The 25,717-nt window shown below is 33.8% G+C and overlaps 1 protein-coding gene across 3 annotated transcripts in view; it reads right to left on the reverse strand.

Annotated features, from left to right (window-relative positions):
- Nucleotides 1-25,717, reverse strand: part of LOC136037991 (calcium-activated chloride channel regulator 1-like) — a 215,792-nt gene that overhangs the window by 2,906 nt on the left and 187,169 nt on the right. For all 3 annotated transcript variants that reach the window (XM_065720918.1, XM_065720910.1, XM_065720900.1), the window contains 4 exons: nucleotides 17,372-17,548; nucleotides 15,364-15,472; nucleotides 7,935-8,117; nucleotides 1,709-1,942 (listed from right to left, as the gene is read on the reverse strand). In XM_065720918.1, coding sequence (XP_065576990.1) covers nucleotides 1,709-1,942; nucleotides 7,935-8,117; nucleotides 15,364-15,472; nucleotides 17,372-17,548 — 703 coding nt within the window. The remainder of the gene's footprint in view (nucleotides 1-1,708; nucleotides 1,943-7,934; nucleotides 8,118-15,363; nucleotides 15,473-17,371; nucleotides 17,549-25,717) is intronic.

A 25,717-nucleotide genomic window follows, 5' to 3' on the forward strand; every position in this document is an offset into this window, starting at 1 on the left:
TAGGACATATAGGGTATTTTCATCCGTGATATACTTCTGACAAGCAAGAACTTCAGAAAAGTGAAAAGTAGGACGTCCCTGAATGGGTTGTAAGGATGTCGTAAGAAAAGATAGAGAAATTGAGACTTTTTGGGAAGGTATAAAGAGGGAGGCTTTGAATAGATTGGGATGGAGGAGGAGTATGTGTAAATGTTGTGGCCCCAGGCAGCTTGGTGGTGCAGTAAGTCGATAGTAGATATACTTCTGGCTCAGCATAATCCTGATCCCCCGCTTGTTAGCCACCTCCAGATTTTTGTTATGAAGCTAATATAAGCTTTGAAAGCAGTTTTACATGATGTAATGAGAATCGCTGAAGCCAGAATCGCTGATTTAGCGAATCTCTGGATTATTCCAAACTCTTATACATTTTCTGTTTTTTTGGGTGGGGGGAGAATAAGCATAAATAGGGACCACAAAAGCTAAAAATAGACAATTAAAAGCCTAATAGAGGGGAATATTTCCCTTGTGGGATAAGGGATTGAAAAAAACATCAACCCACCACTTAATAAATTGCAATAGAATCAGAGTTCCATCAGAAGCAAAAACATTCGCATTACTTCTAAACATATATTTACTGACAAAGTAACATATATTTTACGCTATTAAATAGTAGTTGCGTAGGGAATAAATTACAGTTTAAATAGGCCACTTTAAAGCACTGCTTGTGTTTTGTTTTTTACTTTAAGTTTGTTCCACACATTGGTAAATAAGTGAAAATTTGTTAAAACTAACATATTCCATAAATATGTTTCTCATGTTTCTTCAGCTTGACACAGAAACAAATATTCAGCTAAAACAATCAGCGAATATTTTATTTCGCAGAGGGAATTATAACATACCATCTTTTTGCAAAAATGAGGTTTTTACTATTTATTACCAAACAGTCTTGGTGCAAATTTTGGATGGGAATATGGAGAAAATAAAAAAAAATATTATTTTGTATGAAAACTTTGTATTTTACAAAAAAGTTATTACATTTGAAAAGTTTGTTGCAAAATAATCTAAATCATCTATAATTAAGCACTTAAGGTCAATGATATCCCAATTTTTTCTGAAGCTCCATTTTATTTTACTTTTTTCAAGGAAAAACTATCCCAATACCTGCCTTCTTCGTCACTTCACATGCCATTTATATGCGAAGATTATTTCCCTGACAGGTCTCGTTATTTTCTCTTTTTGTGTAGATTAGGTTTCAATTCTGTTGGGATTACAGAAAATGTCAAGCATTTAGTTAACATGAATTTATATTTATTTTAAAACGCAACAAACCTGCACTCTGTCTTCCAAAATTAATCCGAGGGGCACTACTCTCCTACTGAAGTTATTTGTTTAATGGTTATATGAAATACACTCTTTTAGTGTTTTCTGACTACCCAAATCCCAAAAAACACTCCACTCTCCTCTCCTTAAAAAATTCAAAATTTGTAAACCCTTAATTTGAATAAGATTCAACCTAGCTCTTGAAAATTCAGGTTCTCTCAATTTTACAGAAATAAAGAAGTAAAACAGATAAAAAATTCAAAAGTAAATGTGACATACATGTACCTTGTGAAATCAACCGTATACTTTAAACAAACGCTAGATTCAGCAGTATGATCAAGCTACTCTAAACACTATCCTAGTTACTAGATTGAAAAGCCCTGGCTATAGTAGAAGAGCTAGAACTTACCAACACCGTAATCCAGATCACCTCCTGTTGCAGTCCATGTAAAGTTCCAAATAGTCCTGTCTATGCCTGATGTCACATACAAGTCTGAAATACGGCCTGGAGGAATAAGATCCTCCGAGGCATAGCCTGAGGCAACCAAGAGGGGTCCAACGGTGATCCGAGAAAATGTTGAGATAGGCTTCTTCAAATGACTGGGGATTGTTACTGAGCTGCCACAGCACATTGGAACTATTGCTGAAAAAAAGTATTTAAAATTAGAAAGGAAGAAAATTGTAAGTTTTTTCTATCATATTTATTAGCCAATGTTTAAATATGACGAAGATTTTTTTTTTTTTTTTTTTTTTTTTTTTTAATGATTAGGGGCTATTAGCTAAGTCCTGCACCAAAGTACACATATGCTGAAAAGGAAAAAAAAATATTGAAAAGAGAAAAAAAACAAGAAAAACTTAAAAGGATTTCCAACTCTTATAAGATTACTACAGGACACCCACGAAAATAATAAAATAGAATAAAAAAGTGACTAATTTCTCAGAAGGCATTAATAAAAAAAAGCAAAAAGAGAAATGCAACGCCCGAAGTTAAACTGAAAATACAAATTTGTAAATATTTTATTTAAATAATTGAATAGATAAATTTACAAGATATCTGAAAATGGATCCTCAAAAGTAGAACTGTAGCTGGAAAAAAAGAGGAAAATAATAAGGTTAACTTTTTATATTTTTTGTTTTGTTTTATTATATTTGTACAATTAAGGGACTTAATGAAAACAGGGGCGGATCTAGAGAAAAATCTTGGGAGAGGTCCAGAGTGACAAAGGTGCCAATAATTAACCAAATTGACAAATTTATTTAAAAAAGAGCGAAAAAAAGAAAAAAATTAACAGGGAAAGAGGGAGCCAGAAAAAATCTTATGATGGCCGCCCCCCTGGATCCAACAGGGAACAAAAATAGAAGAAAACTGGAAGCCAAAAAACTGAAATAAAATTCAAAGTGTGGTAGTACAATTTCACTAATTCACTTCAGAAAATAGTTTTTTTTTCCTTAGTTTCTATTCGTATCCTAAAACTTCAGTCACACTGATCTCAGTATCTTTCACATTTACCCACTTGGTTTAAAATTGGAAATTCCCCATTCTATTACTGAGAAATTACAAGGCTGGAACAGAGACAAGAAAAAGGGTTTTGTTTTTACTAGCAAAATGCCGATTATAGTGTTGGCCAGAATTGTGTGACAATATATGCTTTGCCAAGTTTCAACTTATTTTTTAATTGAATAAATGTCAAAAATTAAAATTGAAAAACGAAAACTTTATTTCAAGAAGACTTTATTTCTCAAAGTGAAATGTGGCATTATAGTTATGTGCCGTCATCATCATCACATAAGTTTCATTACCAATAAAATTCAAAGGAATAATTATAAACGCACTCGAGACCTTGCATAGTATTGCCATCGCATTGCAACTAAATTGTTTGATTTTACAGATGACGCTGTACTAGAGCAACTTGCATACATTTTAAAAATTAAATCGTGTCTCCATTTGGCTTTTTAAAAATTTATAGAAAGCTTATTAACTAATGAAAACACGAGAAAAAATGTGTTCAACGATCAAAAAAATAATTTTCAGTTGGATGATTCATTTTATGTTTTGTTTGTTAAGCACCAAATGAAGAAGGATTTAGTTTTAGGCACAGATCGACGGTATTTTTAAAGATTAACAGGCAATACTACAGATTTACAATTTAACATGAAGCTGATTTTAAAAGAATATCAAAGCATCATTTAATTAAAACACTTTTAATAACGCTTTCTAATTCCGTAATTAACCAAATATGATATAATAGCCCAGAGAAGTAGATAAATATTACATTATCTTGTCAAAAAATACGTGGGTTATGCCATGTTGTATATGAAGATACAGTTTTCTGTCATCGAATGCATTTTATTTTAATTCTATGTTTTAACGTTTTAAAGGTACTAGATATAGTGATTTTTTTTCAAATGAGCCCTTGAACATCTGTCTATGATCTTTCAGCACCCCACTAGTAGAGACAGAAAAAAAGAAGAAAAAATAAGAATAAACGCCGAAGCTTCTCATCCAAAAAAATAATTTTCGTTGTTGCTCAAGATGGAGGGCTATAAGGTTTTGGACAAGGTTCATGGCTGGAAGGTTTTGAACATTGTTATTTTAATGGTGAAGTTTTCATTTCTGTCCGACAGATTTTAGTTTGGTTTCAGTCATTTGTGCAAAATCCCAATAAAATGGTTTTCGCAAGAAACTTTTATTACTGAGATTATTCGATATCATAGTTACAATTCCTGAATAAGGTTCAAATAGCGATTCTTTTTCAACGCGTTTTTAAATTTTCGGTTACCATGAGCTAGGGTTCGTTCTTTACTTGGTTGCAGCAATGGCAACAATCATGATAAATAAAATGAATCTAGTTTTGTTTCTGAGTAGCATATAAACAGAATTTTAGAAGTGTTGGGCATTAAAATTGTGATTATTGTAAAACCATGGTTTCTCGTATAAAAAAGTAACTTAGGGAGTTCGAAAAACGCTAAAGAAAGTTCGAAAAATAAAGGACTCGAATTTTAAGTGTTTCAGTAATGAACGTGACCGAGTCAAGACAAGCGTTATTCTATCAAAAACATTTCTCACAGGGCCTGTTGGCTATTAATGAAACAGATTGATAAAAATTAAATAAAGTTTTTAAAGCTTTTTAGTGATGAAAGTATTAATTGCAACTTAGTAAAAAACGTGATTGAAAATAAAACACGTTTTTAAGATTTTTTCGTAACACTGATTCAGGGATTCAGATAGATTCAGTGATCTAAAGCAGGGCTTCTTAAACTTTTTTATATAGCGACCCCCTTCAAGCTTAGGAAATTTTAAACGACCCCCTCCTCCATATAATGAAATATATATTAACCGTAGATGTAATATCGCACTATTTTACAATGTAAATAAAATAAGGATTAAAGAATACGTGCTTATTCATTTCACATATATGTAATTGGAAACGTTGACGGGATATCGGTCGTAATAAAACACAATAAATAGAATGACATAAAACTATATCTATATATTCAATAGAAAAAATAAACTTTTGTAACAATTTTTTTAATAAAAACATATGATTAACCTAAAACAATACTAATGTGACGGATGTGATTGTTTATTTTCACACAAATAATTAAATCTAGGCTCAATTTGAGTTAGTGCAGATCGCAATAGATTTTCAACGTTTATTAAAGTTGAACGGTATTTTGATTTTATGTAAGTTAATGAGGAAAAGGCTGATTCACATAAATATGTTGTACAAAATGGCAGTAATTTGTTCATTGTTGTATCCGATAGTAGGGGATATTCTGATTTGATTTCTATCCAAAATTCATGCACAGGCACTTGAGAAAATCTGAGTCGCAAGGTAGTATCACTTGTTAATTCGGCAAATTTTTCTTGTGCTTTTAAGTTTAAAAAATTCATTTCTTCCATTTCAACTGAAAATGGATTACAAATCTATTGTTGTGTATCGATATCATTGGGAAAATACCTACGCATGTAAACTTCCATTTCCTTCAAATGATTAACTATAATTTTTGTTATAGGAGTATCTTTTTTTGAAATATTGTTACTAATTATATACTCGTCAGTAAATGGAAACATTTCGAGCGATCCACTTTCCACTCTGTTCTTCCATATAAGAATTTTTTTAACAAAGGCCTCAAGTTTATTTTTTAACATAAACATATTAATGCAGACTCCCTGCATTGATAAATTCATATCATTGATTTTATCAAAAATATCTGCCAAATAGCATATCTTGAGAAGCCATAAATTATCGTGAAAATAATCGGCCAAATTAGAATTTTGCTCTGTTAGAAATATAAGAACTCCATCTTTTAAAGTTAATAATCGTTTCAAACTTCGACCTCTTGATAGCCACCTAACTTCAGCATGTAGCAATAAACTTGTATAATCCGAATCCGTATCAATGCACAAATTTTTAAACAATCGACTATTAAGTGCTCGACTTTTAATAAAGTTAATGATTTTGACTGCATCAAAAAACACAGTGTTCAATTCTGGTGCAATTTTTTTAACAACAAGTGCCTCTCGGTGAATCATACAATGTGTAAATGTAATATGATCATTTCCAGCTTTAACAAATGCTGTAAAACCAAGATCTTGTCCGGTCATTGCTGTAGCACCGTCCGTCCACACACCAACACAATTTTTCAAATTTAATCCTTCTTTTTCAAAAAACTCTTTTACTTTTTTATATATATATTTTCCACGAGTATGACCTTCCAGAGGACGACAAAACAGTATATCTTCATGAATTCTTCCCTCATAAATATATCTTACAAAAAGTAACAACTGTGCCATTTTTGAAATGTCTGTCGACTCGTCCAGTTGTATTGCAAACTTTGAGCTGTCTTTAAGCCTCATAAGAAGCTGTTGAAATTGATCATTGCTAATGTCTGAAATTCTTTTGGACACAGTGTCATTTGATAATGGAATTTTACTAATTTCAGCAGCATACTGTTTTCCATGAACAATTTCAGACATTCTTATAGCTGCAGGTAGTAAAAGTTGCTCTCCAATAGTAAAAGGCTTTTTCGTTTTTGCTATCAAATACGAAACTTCATACGATGCCAATAGATATTTATCATTCAAAGTAACATACTTCTCCAAAGTGTTCTTTTCTTTATTTGATGTTTGCAAAAGACGCTCAAAATATTCTATTGGCTTTTTTGATAACGTTGCATGTTTAGTATTCAAATGTCGTTGCAGTTTTGACGGTTTCCAAAACTTCTTTGCAAATTAAGCACACGGGTTCTTCTTCATTGTTGTGAGAAGAGCATGTGAAGCCATACTGCAAATATGATTCGTCATATTTTCTTTTTTTTGTTTTGCTAGAAGTCGGATTTGAAGCACTGCAACTTGGTTGTGGCGGCGTGACAGACTTATTATTTGGAATTTTAATTAGCCATTTATCAATGATGGTTAAATAATTAAACAAAATGTAGTTGAACTTTAATGTAATAATTAAAAACACCAACTGAAAATTACACAGTAAATACACATGTCACAACGAAGACAAAGCTGAGTCCAAACTGAAGTACAAACAGAATGTGTAACCTGTAAGCCCAAGGCGACGGGGCGTCTGGGTACTTATAATCACTAAGTTATCTTGCAAACACTGACGCCGGCGGCCAGACATCAATGTCGTAGCTTCAGTTGAAAATCGAGAAGTGTGTTGTATTTATTATGTTAAATGCTACTTCCATATTTTCATTTATAGGCCCTATATAACAGTTTTGCATTGCAAATTTTTTCAAAAAAAAAAATTCTAATAAAACTACAATAGTATTTTGTATGATTTTTATTTGTATTTATATTTTTGTACGTAGTGTGTATACTAATTTTAAAATTTTATTTATAATGATTGAAAAGTATCAGATCTTTGCGACCCCCTTTCAGTAGTCTCGCGACCCCCCTGGGGGTCGCGACCCACAGTTTAAGAAGCCCTGATCTAAAGCGTCACCAAACAGTAAATAGATTAAAGAGCTATTGAACATAATAAAACATAGAGCAGAACATATGTATATAATATATCATTTTTATCTACTTCCGTTTCAAATTTTTAATTTCATAGCGACATATCTTCTTCTAAGATTCCCATTTTCTTTCGTTTTTCTTACTATTAGCTTTTATAAAGAGCTGCCCGAGCAGAAAAGCAAAAGAAAAAGAGACTCCCATATATCCTAAGTTCATAATAAAAAAAAGATCAAGCTTGAAAAATTCCGTTCGGAGGAGGATGTGGCTACAATCCTGCCCCAAGTTGCAAAAAAGTTTTTCAAATACACTAAAGGATTAAAATCACTCAAGAATAGAATAAAAAATGGATTCTCTCCAGGGTTTAGCTCTGCAAGATAGTTTACTGAGAAAACAACAAGGATTATTTTTTTTTATCTTAATTTAATTTATATTTAATTTTTGTCTAAATTTACTTATAAACGAAATGGAGAAAATGAACTTAGACCATCGATTCAGTATTAAAACTTGACCGAGAAATTTATGTTACTTAATTTGTCCTTTTTGATAATTTGTCTCGTCATCCCACGGATGGAGTGAAATTTGGCTTGTTAAGAAAAAAAAATAAAGAGGGGGGGAGGTATCAAAACAATTATAATTCAAATATAATAAAAATTCAAATTACCTGGGTCCAATGAAATAGCTCTTTTTGATCTTTGGTTCTGGTCTCTTAACGATGAATCATATACAGAAAAAGTTTGATCTTCATACCCATGAACAGAAACAGATATTGAGTATTCAGTTCGATTACCAAGAATATATGGTAAATATCGAGAGTAAATACCGTCATTTTCTGTAACATCAGGATCTGAAACGAGACAATGTTTAGTTTGTTACCAAAAGCAGGGTTGCCACCCCTGGTGATTTATCATTGTTTCAAGTGATTTTTATATTGCCTAAGCAAAAAATTGCTAAATAAGCACATAAATCACTAGATTCTTGAAGAAAATCACTAAGTTAATCAAAAAATCACTAAAGTCTAGCGAATTTTCGTCACCGGGTGGTAACCTGACCAAAAGTAAGAAATATGGATTGGATTTTAAGAGTAAGGCACAAAGCTAAAAATATCACTGAACAAAAGAAACTTCAATAAATCGGAATAGATTAAAGTCACTTTTGGTTAAATATCGCCTTTTTGTGTTAAGTTTGGCTGAAAAACAGTATCAGTTGTAAAGTATTTTCATAGCTATATATATATATATATATATATATATATATATATATATATATATATATATATATATATATATATACTAGCTATTGGGGTGGCGCTTCGCGCCACCCCAACACCTAGTTGGTGGGGTGCTTCGCGCCCCCCAGCCCCCCCCCCCCACGCGCGTAAGTTGTTACTCACATATAATATATATATATATATATATATATATATATATATATATATATATATATATATATATATATATATATATATATATATATATATATATATATATTATATATATATATATATATATATATATATATATATATATATATATATATATATATATATATATATATATATATATATATATATATATATATATATATATATATATATATACTAGCTGTTGGGGTGGCGCTTCGCGCCACCCCAAGCCCCCCCGCGCGCGTAAGTCGTTACGCGCCATATTAGTTACGCGCCATTGTAGTTGTGTCCCTGTGTCCCACCTGTGAATATAGATAGATTTATATATGTGTTTCAAACTACGTAAAAATTGCGAATATACAACATTTTTGGCTTTCCCACTACTGGGAGCTTTCCGTTTCCAATTGCCAGCAATTGATCTGAAAATGTTTGACCAGAGTCATCGTTTTGCAATCGGACACGCATATTTGTAGCTAATTTTAATATTTTTACGTGTGCCTATTAATTAGAATTTTTCAGGCAAGCATTCATTTCGTCTGCAGGAGTTAAACTACGTAAAAATTGCGAATATACAACATTCTTGGCTTTCCCATTGTCTGTGCATATACAAAGCCGTATGTACTAATAATGACGTCATATGCAAACGCTCTTTTTACAAACAAACAAACATGCATACACACAACTCGTTTTTATATAGATAGATAGATAGATAGATACAATACAAATTAACTGCGTAAAACTTGCGAATATACAACATTCTTCGCTGTCCAATTGTCGCTGCATATAAATAGATTGTCAGGTTTACCGACCCTCGAACATGCAACGTACAATTGTCCATGGGAAAAACAATCAGTATTAAGATCTATACCACATTTTTCTAATGATTGACCTTGAGCTTTGTTAATGGTGATTGCAAATGCTAATCGAATTGGGAATTGCAATCTTTTAAATTGAAAAGGCAGATCCGTTGGAATCATGGGAATGCGAGGAATAAGAACAGCCTCACCCTCAAAAGGCCCTGTCAAGATTGTGGCCTCTATTAGGTTTTCCTTTGTTTTTTTTACGGCAAGTCGCGTGCCATTGCAAAGCTTTGGTGGGTTGATATTTCTTAAAAGTATTACTGGTACGCCTATTTTTAGTTGTAGCACGTGTGGTGGAAACCCTGAAAGATCTATGGAATTTAAAAATTCAGATGGATAATTAACCGCTTCATTTGGTTCCAAAACTGTGTCGACTGACTTGTAAAGGACTGCCTGGTCTCGAATCTTGGTCAAAACAATATTGTTGATTTCGTGGACGTCTATATTTTTGGGTGCGAGAATCGCTCTTTCACTTAGCCATTTATTATTTTTATAATTTTTTAGAATATTCGGAAATACTTTTTCAATCAATTCATTTTTGGACGTCACTAAATTACAGAAATCAGCAGGTAGTTGTATACGTCCTGAAATTGAGTCTATCGTATCATAAATGTCTTTTTGTTCCGACGTTAACTTGGAAATGTTATTTTGTACATACGACAATAGATCACTCGTACTGTAACTTTGTTCACGATCCAATTCTACACATGTCGAAACAGCAGCGATACGGTTAGGTGAAGGCATTCCCAAATCCTGAAGAGGTTTGTTTGCCATACGTACGCACAAATCTTCTATAATAACTAAAGTGTAGTTATAAATTTCTGATGTAAAATCAAAAGTCATATCTGACGTCTCTAACTGTTTTCGATGGAGTATATCTTCGGACATTTTTGACTTATATTTTTCCCATAACTCTGTAGGAGCTGATGGAGAGCAAGTTGTTAAAATGATGCCAAACAATGCACGAATTTGACTTGGGGTTGACGTTTCGCACGCGTCATTGATGCAGTTATCCCAGTGTTGGTCATTCTCCAATAAATTCAGAGCTTGGCATGCACTACGGTAAGTGTCATGTATAGTACCGTTTACAGTTCTCAAATACTCAAAGGATGTCGGACCGGGTACATTCACCAAAAGCAGGCGTAGAAAGAAGCATTCATGTTGATTGGGGTGAACGGTGTAGAGTCTTCCTATCGTGGTATCTTTGAAGATGGTAGGTTGGCCGTCGACTGACTTACCCTGTTTTCGACGTTCAAATACTTTATTTTTAGTATTCCACGTGTAATACGAAGGCACTTCAGTATACAGCAGTTTTTTTGCAAAAGAATCATTTTTGCAAAGCGAAAAAAAAGCTGTTAATTTTGTATCCGGTGGATTCAGGGCTCTTTGTTGCACGTTGGTTTCCGAGAAATAAACACGTTGACAATTCTGTAAATGTGCCGCTAAGTTAACAACAGCTGGACTACGTTCATGTATCGGAAATGAAAGAATTCGCCAAACAGCTTCATTACTGCTTATGTATCTTCCAGCCTGATATTGTACGATTTCGTCGAAATCTTTGATTTCGGGCTGCAAGCCAAAAACTGCCATGTCACTGCCTTTGTTGACGTATTTACATATGTATTTGATTGCCTTTACGGAGTTACAGTATTACACGTTTATGTGTGCATTAAATGTTTTTGATAATAATGGGGAATATGGAGCAACCCACTGGTTATCTACTTCGATGGTGGTACCGTTATGCTTCTTTATTATTGCTGTTTTACCGCCATCTTCAGTAGATCTTCTTCTATATTGTGGGTAACCATCATTGCCAGTAATTGTGTTGGATACTAAAAGTCGAGGATATTGCTTTGTGCACCTTCCTTTGGCCATGCATGGTGAATTTTCGTTCAGTGCACCGCAAGGTCCATGTATCATATTTTTTACAATAATATCATGTAACCCCTTATCGACATTTTTATCAGGTATTTCAGCGGAAATCACATCATCAATTTCGTTCGAAGTAAATTTTTTATGTAGCCAGATTAGTATATGTGCGTGTGGCAAACCTCGTTTTTGCCATTCCACTGAGTACATCCAGCATCGCACTGACCCAAACACTTCAAGTTTTACTATGTAGTTTATCAGTGATTTCAACTTTTGCCGGAAGACACGGGCCGTAATGTCATGCCTATGAACCGCCGATTGTCCTTGAAGTAAAAGCTGCAGTATCTCGTCCCAAGATTGATTACATGTAAATGTAATAAATGAATCTGGACGACCATAGAGACGAACATACGCAATAGCATCTTGAGCATATTCATGCATATGACGGGGACTGCCAGCATATGACGAAGGTAAAATTGTTAATCTTCCAACGTTTGTGGTATTACCGTCATTTATAACTGCATCTCGCAAATGAATGTATTGTTCAGAGCGGAGCTTGGTCTGATTCAGGCGGATATATAGCAAACGTTCTGATTCAATTTTAGCATACATATCAACGACAAATTGGTGAAACAATTCACGGCATTTTAAAATATAATTTTCTTCATCCTGCCGAATCATTAGTCTATAGGAATAATAATGCATTGCACTGCATTTCTTATTCATTTCTTTGTTAGTGGCTGGATTCATCAATTTAATATTAAAGTGATAGCCGTCGGCTCCATCCCAAAAAATGATAGGATATTGTAGGGCATCGTAGCATCGATGATTTTCAGCAATTCTTAACAACTGAGCGTTTCGCTTATGAAGAATAATATCTCGAGGTAAAAACTGGTCACCGACCATAACGATGGCCACTTCGTCGATAGTTGGAGCATTGTATCTACGCACATGTTGGCCAGGAGGCGTTTTGTCGGCGGAAATAACAATTTTATGCGTATCAGTTGGCATCAAATCGATGGCTGTTTTGAACAGACGCACTAAATTATTATTTTCGTGGAAAAGATGTTGCAATTGGGAAACGATTGTCCTTTCAACGTTGGGAGAAATTTCGCAACGTGCATTCAATTCAGAATTTCTATCACTGATGAAGTACAATTGTAAAAATTTATGATTCTCGCCTGAGAATGGTAGAAGGGACCCTGCTCTATGATAAATTTGCCCTTTTACTTTGAAAGTAGACATAAATTGATCTGGATTTTCGATTTGGGCTCCAAACGACGTCATTTGGAAACATGAGTAGTATTTTCTGATTTGTGACAAAAAACGCTTAGATTCTGACGTAGTTCCAGTAAGGAAAGTCTTCAATGGCTCTGGTGGTGCAGCCAATAGAGGAAGTTTAACTTTTCCTGAGGCGCAACACATTCCCATTGTTTCACTATTGAATTTCAAGGCCTTGCAATAGGGACAAATTTTAGACATTGTCCCGATTTGAACACATCTACTCAAGCTATAATCATCGACTGGGCTGTACCTGAATGCCAGGCGATACCTTTCAGGTTGCTCTGATTCTTCGGCACGCTTTCTTTTCTTACTTTCTCTATCAGCAGCAAGCCTGATTTCTTGCTGTTCTTGTGATTCTCCGGCACGCTTTCTTTTCTTACTTTCTCTATCAGCAGCAAGCCTGATTTCTTGCTGTTTTTGTGATTCCTCGGCACGCCTTCTTTTTTCACTTTCTCTTTTAGCAGCAAGTCTGCTTTCGCGTTGCTCTGGTAGTTCCTCGGCACGCTTTCTGTTCTTTCTTTCTCTATCAGCCTCAAGCCTGTTTCCTTGCTGTTCTTTTGATTCCTCGGCACGCTTTCTTTTCTGACTTTCTCTATCAGCAGCAAGTTTTTTGACATAGACTCTTTGAGCATCTTCATCGGCTTTTGCAATTGTAAGTTCATCAGTCATTTTAAACTTAAACATTAATAGATTTCTACGTGAACATATATGTCTTAAATATCTTTAATGACGTCACCGTCATAGCAAAAATGACGACAACTAACTTCATGACGTCAGTCGACACAGAAACATGACGTCACCTGACAGACAGACACACAGACAGACAACTTATTTATATATATATAGATATATATATATATATATATATATATATATATATATATATATATATATATATATATATATATATATATATATATATATATATATATATATATATATATATATATATATATATATATATATATATATATATATATATATATATATATATATATGTTTTTAACTACGTAAAACATGCGAATATACAACATTCTTCGCTGTCCCATTGTCTGTGCATATAAATAGATTGTCAGGTTTACTGACTCTTGAACATGCAACATATAATTGTCCATGGGAAAAACAATCCGTATTCAGATCTATACCTCATTATTCTAATGATGTGTCCCTGTGTCCCGGTCGTCATTTATGTTCCCTGTGTCCCGGTCGTCATTTGTGTCCCGGTATCCCAGTTTGTAATTTCTCTTTGAGTGTCCCGGTCGTCATTTATATTCCCTGTGTCCCAGTGTCCCGGTCGTCATTTGTGTCCCGGTCTGTAATTTCTATTCGAACAATCCCTGTGTCCCGGTCGTCATTTATATATCCCGCCTGTGCCCCCGGCGTCCCCGTTGTAGTTGTGTCCCTATGTCCTGGTCGTCATTTATATTCCCTGTGTCCCGGTCGTGATTTGTGTCCGGGTGTCCCAGTGTGTAATTTCTCTTTGAGGTTCCCGGTCGTCATTTATATTCCCTGTGTCCCGGTCGTCATTTGTGTCCCGGTATGTAATTTCATCAGTTGACAAACATGACGTCAGTCGACAAACAACTTCATGACGCATACAGCTCAATCCTTATAATGACGTCAGTCGACAAACATGGCGTCAGTCGACACACAAAAATGACGTCACTCGACACACACACACACACACAGACAACTTATTTTTATATATATGGATATATATATATATATATATATATATATATATATATATATATATATATATATATATATACTTACATGATCGTACCCAGAGGGAGGGCTAGGGGAGATAAAGCCCTCCCCCCGAAGCTTTTGTGTGGAAAATAATGTCTTAAATACAATTGATAAATTGGTATTTTGATAAATTTGACTGCCTATGTTGAATTTTTGATAGATAAATATTGAAAAAAGAACGATTTGCTGCTTCGAAAAATATTTAACTGAGTAGTTATTGACACCTTTTTCAAGAATTAGGCCAATTTCCTCAGGCTTGTTGCTTTTTATGGGTAGCACTAAACTTAATAAATCTTAATAAAAAATTTCACATTTTTAGTTGGAATAATTGAGCTGCAAGTCCCTGAAAAGAAAGACAAATAAATACTTTAATCTATGTATGAAGAAAGATGCTCCGAAATTTGGCCAAGCTCTGAATTTATTTTGTGCCATAGAAATAGCCAAATGCAGTAAATATTATCGTACAACACATGATTCTAAAGACACAAAATTTTACCGCGGGCTATAGAATTCGAATGGACACCCCCATAGGGAATCCACTTTAAACTCAGACGCCTTAACCACTCGGCAAAGACCACCTCAAAGTTTTTTTGCCGTTTTGATTTTTAAACTTTTTATCAAAAGTAGAAATGCCTGGTAAAAACAAATCCTGATAGTACTTGCTCTCACCTCCCTGTGAAAATTTCTGGTAACGGTCTTGCACGAGGACTCATATGAACTAAACTCTATAATAACACAAAAGGGTAAATGCTTCCTTTTTGCCCCAGAAACGAACCAACCGTGAAATTGTAGCTTTAGGGCCACATTCCTAAGGTTGGCCCAAAAGGTCCTTCGGATTAAACGCAGAGGGATTAAATTTTCAATCCTCATCCTCTATCTGGAGTGCAAATAATACAAGAAAAAAAAAAATCTTAAATACTTACCGCCATTGCCATTATCGAAGAGAGGAATAGGAACAGCAAATGAATGTTGGTTCGATGTTACAGTTGCTTCAACTTTTGCATTCAAAACAGGTTGCCGTCCTTGTTTCACCTTCAAACAAATACCTAATTAATAACATTTCTAAAAACATTGAACAAAAACCCAAATAACATATGAGTTCCGAGTTCTTTATTTAACAACGAAATTCATAAGTAAAAAATTACTTCAAGACAATCTCCCCCACGAGGCTCCATAGCCAGGAAAGAACAGGGGAGAAAAAATATCAACACAAAAAAATATAAACAAAATCCAAAAACAAAACTGAGTCGCCCACCTTAATAAATTGAGGCGCCCACCACATACATGTGGATTATGAATAATCTTAAGAATAAATGTGGATTTTCTTTAAAGAAGTTTAATACGGTAGCTGTTAGATGTCAAAATATTTCTAAATAATTTTATTTTTCAACAACATTTAAGTTTGTATCAAAAGTCTACGTGATGGTGTACGTAAGGTTTAGTGTTGATGTCAGCCTTTCTCGATTACAAGAAAGCAAAATAAAATTTTTAAGCTACCAGCAAAAAAGCTTTCCCAAAATATTTAAATTAATACATTTTATTAATATAAATTGTGGAGCTGAGTAATATGGTCTTAGAGATGACGAAAAACTGTAAAACTAACCAGTAGTACACCATGAGGTTTTCTAAGACTATCTTACAGATAGATAGATTATATGAAAAAGATGAACAGTGCTGTAGAATTCAAAAGAACATAAGGCTATTTTTTCAAATTTCATGCCCCCTCCTTGAAAAAAATTTACTATCGACCAACTATAAACTGTGTCTTTTGGTTTTGGGAGCGAAGAAATTTTCTCAACCCGAATCCCCCCACCAAAAAATCCTGACTACGTACGAATGCAACATTTTAATGGTACATTTTTATCAGACTTCAGATTTCTAGTCGATTTCAAAAGTCAACTAAATTGAAATTAAATATTTCACTGATTTATTGCATTCCAATTTTAAGATTAAAAACTAGTAAATTTAGTATGACCGAATTAAGCTTATTTAAATTTTGTGGAGAATTTACGATCAATTTATAATTAAAGGAAAAAATTTAATACTTTGTACTTCACTGGGAGAGCGTCCTCCTCTGCATTTGAGAATGAAAGGATCCCACTACTGAAATGATCCTGTCCTTTTCTGAGGAAATTTTTCGCCTTTTCCACAATAAAGAATAAAAGGATGTCCTTATGTCCCTTTCCGGCTCAAAATTGTCACCACCTATGACTCAAGATCACGTCCAATAAAACACAGACCTCAGTCATACTCTAGCACAAGGAAGAGCACCAGTGGTGTTTCTGGCCTCTCTTACGCCCAGGGCAAAAATCATGATTAGCACCCTCCCGCGTCTCCCACAAAATTTTCACTTATTGAAATATTTTTTTCAGTTTTTAAATTAATTAATAATTTTATTTCTCAAGTAATTTTTATGCAACAATTCTTCTGCACAAGGTAACCTGAATCATAGGCCTGATCTAAGTTCTAAAGCTGGGTTAGTTCAAAGGCTTCAACCCAACTCTCCTTTGATTGACCATATACGTGCCAAATTTTGCAACTTTCTAAAATATATAAGACTTTCACATCAAACAAATTTTTTTAACCTTGATATCCCTCCCCCTAAAGAAAAGAATATTTCAAAAAGAAAGTTTGTAGGCTACTAAAAACAAGGCAGGCTTATCAAATTGAAAATTAATTTATTAATCTGAGTTCAAGGTATTCGTCATGATTAATTTTATTTGCTATTGGTTCACCTTGTAATTTTAGGGAAAGCTGCAGTGATGTCCAAAACAATTGTTTTACGAAATATTAATTTAATATTATTGTTGAGCTAGAGGAGGAGAAGTATAACACAAAAAAATAATAATAATAATGCAAGACAACAACAAAAATCCAAACCTAAAGAATGCTAATTTGACGAAAAACAATTGGAAAGAATAAATCACTTACCTCTGCGAATAGTTTTATTGGCTCAATTGTTGCATTTCCCTCCGCCGTTTCAACAGATGTAAAAATTTTAACTGACAACTTTTCACCATGGGCTGAAAATTGCCGCGTTGTAACTTTAACTATATGCGGTTGCTTACTGGTGCCATCTCGCTCCACGACATAACTCCATAGACCAGGCTAGAAGAATAGGATTTGAGTATATAACTTTCGATTGTTTAGACTTGGGGCACTACATAAAGAAATAAAAGATTTTCCAGAATATTGTTTTATCTTCCTTTTCTGACACTATTTTTGAGAGTAACCTTAAACGATGAATCTGATAAAAGAAACTGCTAAATTTACATTATGGATTTTGAACTATAGAGTTTCAATGTAAGGGAATTATTTGTTAGTTTTGTTGGTTCATAACAAATTACTAGTTTTCTTTCTTTCTTCACGTTTATCCAATCACACGTAGGGTGTTTCACCTTAGAAAGTTTCAGAAACTTCATTTTGAACACGCTATTTTATAACAAAGCTGATATAATAATCAAAACTGTTTTTTTTTACCCTTGGTTCCCACATATACGATTTTTCGTGGTGAAATATTGCATTAAGAAATCGGACACGAAATTCGCATGTTAACGCGACAATTACTATAGGGGTCACACTAGACAATTTATTTGCGTCCGATTTTGTAAGAAACTATATTAATTCAGATTTTTAGGGTATGAGACTTGGATGCATCAAAAATATCAGTAATGATAATAATTAAAATAGCTGCAAGTGGGAAATCTAATAGTATACTCCATATTTTCTGTCTGACTTCTATTCTAGTTTAGAAACAAATTGACTACTCAAAAATACCCCTGAGAGAATCAACTTGGATCATGCTAGTCTAGATATTCAGCTGCTATGCCCAATAAAGGCCTTTTTGTGCAGAACCCATGCAACACCGCAAAAAATGAAATAAACTGGCCTATAATTTTCGAAATATGCATAGCCATCTAAATTGGCCTGCTAATATTATCTTCAAATCTAGCTTTTTCTGGGACTTTATTCCATTGGTTTCATTAGAAGCAACCTATTCTTGTGGTCTTTATTAGCTATGTAGCATAGTTTTTTTTGTGATTTCTGAATGACAAAATAAATTTTTCAGTATCCAGTTGGATCTTGCCCTGTCTATTGATTTCATGCCATATATTCATCCAAATTATCAAAGAAGTTAAGATTCATGAAATTGTGGGATATATTGAAAAATCGGATGTATTTTAACCAAAATATGCAAACAGCTGAAATATTCACATATCTGGCCGAATAATCATGTTTGTATGCGAATAAACTTATGTATATATATATATAGGAGCCCAAGGTGAACGCCCAGAAAAATATTAAATAAATAATTAATTAAAATAACCCCTAATACATGTTTCAACCTATTTTTAAAATTTTTCTGTGTGGCATATCATTTTTTGAATCATCATAGCTGAATAGATCAAATAGATATTCATAAATTTCCAAAATTATTGAATAGTGTTAGTCACTCCTAGCAGGAGTCAATTTAAAATTCGAAGCAAACAAATTTTCAAGCCGCCAAAAATCGAAACACTTCATTTTTCATTTTTTGTCCAAAAAATTGGTATGCACTAAATCGGTTTCAAAGCAAAATACACTACTTTCTGCAATACTTTCTCAAACTCGAAGTCTTTTTACTGAAAAGCAAAATTCTAAAAACAAGATTCAGAATCATCAGCGGAACCAAAAAGTTGATAAAACTGGCTTATAGAACTAGATTTTCGAACTGCAAACAGAGAAACAGCAAAATTTACAAGTCCAACCCGCAACCCAGTAAAATCCATAGTCGAAATTGACAGTCTTTTTTTCGTACAAAGTTGTCAAATTCACAACCTAGATTCCAAAAACAAGAAAAACAATAGGGAATTTCTTAAGACAGTGGGAAACAAATTAGAATGAATATTTCGGCCCTATGTCCTTCAAATTCTGGTGAGTTCCCCTACATAGAATTTGCCACGGTTGCATGGCATTTGATAGACACCTCTTTGGCGAGTAACTGGAGTTTTATCTTTACCAGAATTTAGGAGATTTATGATTTTCAAATTTTTGGTAAATACAACATACAGATTATTTTGTGTGCAAACTTTTTTAAGATTCCTAGTGATTTTTGGGATATATGGGAGGTAAATTATGTTTTGGGGCTTATCGGGATTCTCACATGGTAATTTATCGTTGATTTTACGAGTGTCTTTTCAGCCCACGGCTAAATGTATTATTGATAAATAAACGAAGATACCCATTTCCAAAAAGTATGTCCCTGATAAAGTCTAGTTCAGCTATGATGTGGGAATGAGAACAAATGTTTAGGGCACGAACTACGAGAGATATTACGACACCTCTTTTAACTTATGGGCGATGGTTTGATTGAAAATGTAAATATCTATTGTTTTGTGTTGGTTTTCTGTAAATAGTAAAATTGAGTTCATCTAACTTACGAATAATTAGCACATCTAGGAATGAGATTTTATTTGAAATTTCAATTTCTAAGGTAAACTGTAGATTCTTATCATATGTGTTAAAGCGATCTAAAAAAAAACCTAAGTTCATTTTCCCCATAGTTCCAAAGTGAAACTACGTCATCCATGTAACTTCCCCACATTATAATGACCTTAATTAATTACAATGACCCAAACTCATATGCCCGACTGAAGACTCAGCAAAGCCAAGTGTATAGACCTATATCCTTTTTGTGAACAAAGTTATCATGCTCACAATCAAAATTGTGAGCTCACGATCTCAATTATCAGTTGAATGAAATCTTCATCATCTCGATTACCAGTTCAATGTGCACATTTGCAATTCAGATTACGAATTAGCCTAACAGTCCACTTTGTCAATTGAAAAGACTTTTTCCTACGGAATACTAGACTCAGTTTCCATTTCAAAGCCAAAAGGAATTTTGAACTCGTGCTAAATAGCTTAGGATAACTTTAGGATCAATTTGACGTCAAGAACAAGTTCTGACAAGCATTAGCTATTATGTGCTTTTGAATTTCTAAAAGGATTAGGGATTGAAAGAAAAGGGCGTATATTAAAATTCATTAAAAATATTTTATAAAGCATTATTAATACCTCCTGGGTTGTTTATTCAGATATGCATTCTTAGAGTTCATGACACTTAATATTATTATTTTACCTCTTGATATACGAGGTAATTAAGAGCAGTGTAATGATAAAAAAAAAAACAAAGAGAGAAATCTCAAAAATGAAGAAACAAACGGGACTGCGGCCAGTACAAAGAAATGTTAAAACTAAACCGACGCAGATATTTTGCCTGCAGGAAACGAGGGATCTTAAACGCTAATAAAACAAAATTAAAAACTAAAATATGCTAAAAACAAATAAAATCCAAAACCAAGAAATAAAGACCAACCAGTGTCAACAACTACATTGGCGCTAATGTTGCCGAGCGTCACAGAAGCTAACTTGAGCTGCTTCAGTGAGAACACGTAAGCAACTTTTGTTGCTTCATTGTCAACAACTTTAAAGTATTACAATCCCTGATTACGTCAAAGGTTTGAATTTGCCGTGTCAAATTAACTTTTTAGAGAAGCACAAAGTTACGTTTTCAAAACAGTTTTTGCCTGTTGTTTCCCTGCCAATTAGCATAGAATGCCAAAGGAATTTTCATAATTTACATTAGGTTAGCACATGGAAAGTTGTTAGATTTAATACTGATCTTACAGAGTAGGTAATACGCTCATAATTTAGCTCTAACTAGGCTAATGACTTATATGCACAAGGAGGCGGGGGCTTTGCACGGAGAAATGAATTATAGACTAAGAAAAAATATTGGAGAACGCAACAACAATATAAGGCTAATGGTCTTTTTTGTTCCCGCCCAATTTCTGAAACAGATTCTAAGAATCTTAATAACGCCACTGCTAGTATCTATTCGATAGCAAACTCGTTTATGAGACTTGACAAAAACATAAACAAGTGGGAGAAAAAAACAAAAGATGTTTGTTTAGCAAAAGCACGTTAGATTCTACGGAGATTAATTTAAATGAACAGGTTATGTAAAAGAAAATATACCCACTGCTGAGCTAAAAATAGTGTTTTCTTTTGCACATCAATTTAAAGGGTAATCCTATATTTTTTCGCTCAGAGATTTTGATTCGATGTGCATTGAATGCAAATGGTAGAACTTGTACGAAAAGTAGACAAATCTTTTATTTTCGAGATGGGTGTCTGTTTTGAAATGTAAAGCGTGAACTCTCCCAAACCTCAACCGAGACCGAGTCCGTTTGGAAATGAAAATTGTTTGGCTATTGGGAGAACCCTTGGGTATTGAGAATTGCAAGCAGTTAGCCAGGTGGGTGAAACACCCACCTGGCTATTTTCTTTTAATCTTCAGTTCTCGAAGTCCACCAGTCCCCAAACTTAAACCTCGTCATGTTACTTCTGAATTCCTTTTTACAAATTGTGATGAAAATGAAATAAATGAAATAATTATGTGTATGAAATAACAATCCTGTGGAGTAGATGAAGTATCGTTAAAGCAACAAAAACAATTGTTATTTCTATTTTGACTCATCTGATTAATTTATCACTTGAAGAGGGAACTTTTCCAGAAAGACTTAAATTAGCCTGAGTGCTACCCCTTCACAAAGGGAAGTCAAAAAATGAACCGAGTAATTACCGATCCATTTCTATTTTACCTTTTTTTCGAAGATTTATGAGAAAGTAGTCCATGAAAGAATGTATGATTACCTCCAGGAGTAGAATCTTCTGTGCGATACCCAACTTGGCTTTCGCAAAGGACTTTCTACGGATATGCAACAGCTATCTGGAATTCAATCCCCTTGGAAATCCGGAACTCAAATAACCTTACTACCTTCAAGCGAGCAGTGAAGGGTCGTTCCAGAAATACTGTTTAGATTTGAATATCATGCGGTCCTCCTCTTTTCGGTCTTTTCTTTTCTTTTTTTTCTTTTCTTTCTCTTCCTCACCCCCCTTTTTTCTCTTTTTTTTCTTTTTTGATAAATCCAGTTGATTCGTTGTTTCTGTTAGTTGATTGTTTAATTATTCTTTAGTTAAGTTTCTGCCCTAGTCAAGCACTTTTGTGCTTGACTGGCAGATTATGTACATGGAATTATGTGTTTTTATTTAAATATATATGATTGAATTGAATTGAAGAATTCCTGCGAACAAAACTCTAGCACAGCTTGCATCAAACAATAAGTGCGTAATTGGTAATTTGATGTGTGTGTGTAGACTTGTTCCTGTGTTTGCGTACGTTTGTGTTTTTGTGCTCCTCAATCTCATCCTGCTAAATAACTAAGAAGACTAATCCGCCATTCCATCATAAATTTACTATGAAAAAGTAGCACATAAACAGAATTGATGGAAATAAAACTAATTTATTGGGAAGATAACAAGAGGAAAAGTTGGTGTAAAACAAAAAACTCAATGCATAACCGTACTAATGAACTTATTTTGGAAGAAATATAGCCTCTCAGGCGCATACGGGTTAAAGCACATAAAAAAGAATTTTTATTGAAATAGAAGAAAAGCGATAACAGTAAAAAGTTCGGGATTTCCCAAAAGGAATTTAAAAACCCTTGTCCATCGTATCTGCCCCCATTAAAATACAACAACGAAAACAAACAGTCCGCACATGCAAAAGTAAACTACCCAAAGAAAAAGGATGAATGTTTGAGAGGTTTTTCACTCTCAGAAATCATATACCTCAGGTGGCTAGTACCAAGCATGGCAGAAGTGTGCCAAGCATAGCGGAACTGTGAGAACAGTACTAAGAGTGAATGATCTGTGCCAAGCATGACATAAGTATCCCAAGCATGGCAGATGTCTGCTAAGTCTGATACAAGATCGTGATTTCATAGCAATCTGGGAATGTACATTATACAATTAGGCTAGTGAGTTAAGTAATTGAAAATTAAAGAGCCATTTGAAACAGACGGACAGAAAATAAAATCCTTCAATGATCTAAATGTGAAACGGTCAAACATTACTGTCTATGCATAATTGACTGAAAATGAAGAGAAATAAAAATAAATAATTATACCAAACATAAAAGAAATGGGTACTGCTATATACAAATAATTAAATCCTAAACGATTGAAAATTAAAATGAGTGCTAAAGTTAAACCAAAAAGGACACAAATTACTGCCCATAGGAGTTCGACTAGAGTTCCCTTCTAACCGTAAACCAAAATAAAAAATTGTCGCTAAATAGAATCTGTAAACCTTAATTGTTGATGCTTCCTGTAATTAGTATATTAAACACTAAATAATTATACATTACACATTCAGTTCATTTTCAATATCTTTCCAGTCACCTTGATTTTTATAGGGTTTTTTTGTCAGTATTTTGGAATTAATAAGATGAAAGCTATTTTCCTTGTAATAAGATTAGGGCATTAACGTTATTTTGTGTTAGGGCGAGATGCACAAGATTTCGGAAAGAAACTTAAAGACGCTTTAATTAAATACCAAAAATGAACGAATTGTACAGAAAACGTAATAATTGTAGGAAAAACTATAAAAATCACAAATATTAAGCCCAAGTAACATACAAGAAATTTATAAAAAAAAACTAAAATTGTTTGTATTAAATGTATTTAATATACTTCAGACCAGATAAGAAACTTCATTATTTTTGGACATTGACGAAGAATGAGACAGAAATTTATGGAGGAAAAAATAATTTTCCTTGCCAATATTTTTTAACACATTTTTTTTTATCAAACACGAAGATTTATCTATTCCAAATCAGACCAAATTATTTCTTCAAAATCACTGTTTTCATGCATTGAGTTCCTGGTAAATTCACTGTTCTCCCCCGATCCCTTCTGTGCGTTTTTTTTCTTGCTGTTCACTTCAACTCGACTCAACCTTCTTTTTTTTCCTCTTTTTATTTCTTGAGACAAGCTTGAGTCCTTCGGTTGGTGGGCTGTTGTACATTTTACAGACACAGGTTCTCTGATTTCCATATTCCTTGCAACCCTTGAGTCTAAAATTTCAGGAAGTAAGGATTCATTCCAGAAGGCTTCAAGCTTCGGAAATATTTTTTCCCAGTATTCTTTCGATCGGTGAACTGTAATTATTTCCCAATCCTCAATAGAGTTATAAACTATTAAGTGGCATACCATTTTATCCAGTATCTCGAGTTGGCCTTGTATCTGGGCGAAATACCTGTGATTTTTTTTTAGCTGAAGACCTTCACTGGATAATTCAAGAAAAAACGCTTTAACTAAATTTTTTGACTGGGCCACATCATAAATGGTTTTGAACTCTGGTATATTATGCACCGTTTTTATCTCTATAGGCGTGCCATTAGGGAGCAGCCCATCTACAGATGCAGCAAGATACTGATACTGTGGATGCACACTGAGTCCTATTTGATCTCCCTTTACGACTTTTAAGTTGAATTTGTTTTCATATGCTTCTAGTGCCACTACTTCTAAATCTAAGCCCTTTTTCATTAGGGCAGAGCAGAATTTAAGTCCCAAGTTTCGAATTTGCTTAACAATTGGGGCAACTCTGGTGCTGTTTTTTCTGGTTGCAATTCTGTGGAAGTAACTACTAGTTATTCTCTTAGATCTTTCTTCAACCCAAGTGTCATTTTTGGATTGGCCCTTGGTACTGTTGAACAAACAGCTTATACTGGCAAAATCCAATTTTAAATTCTCGTCAGTATATTTTTGTACGGCCAAATTCATTTCATCAGAAGTCATGTCTGGCTTATTGCAATTTGGTCCATAGTCACGATTACCAAAGTTATAGTTTCTATTTTTTAACTTAGCAACGTGTTTTCCTCCAAGAGCACTATAATAACTGGTCAAATTACGTTTAGATATTACACGGAGTTTAGCCGTTTTATTACAATATTTTTTTGTTACGCTAGAAGGACTAAGCCCAAAAATATTTTTCCAAGCTAACTGATGCCATTTTGGACCTGAATTATAAGCAAGACTTGCTCCATGAACTCTTGCATGATATGAACCTCGTTTAGACCGGCTTATTTGCTTTCCTCCGATGAATTTAGCAACAACTGACATGTAGCTTTCAGCTAAGTTTGTAGTTGCGTCATTTCGAAGCTGCTCTGCTTTTCGACACACAATATCGACCTCTGTCATAACATCTTCAAACACGTGCAGGGGAAAATTATTCCACCGATCTTCTATTTTACTATTCACGGTCAATTAAGCAATCTTAGGACATCCAGAATCACATTTTGTGTGGTTTCCGAAAACATGGTACGGACCTCTTTTTAACAAGATTTTCAATTCTTCTGCTGTTCCATTATTTTCAGAATTTATTTTTATC

This window comes from Artemia franciscana, chromosome 2 (genome assembly GCF_032884065.1).
Source record: "Artemia franciscana chromosome 2, ASM3288406v1, whole genome shotgun sequence".
NCBI lineage: Eukaryota > Metazoa > Arthropoda > Branchiopoda > Anostraca > Artemiidae > Artemia > Artemia franciscana.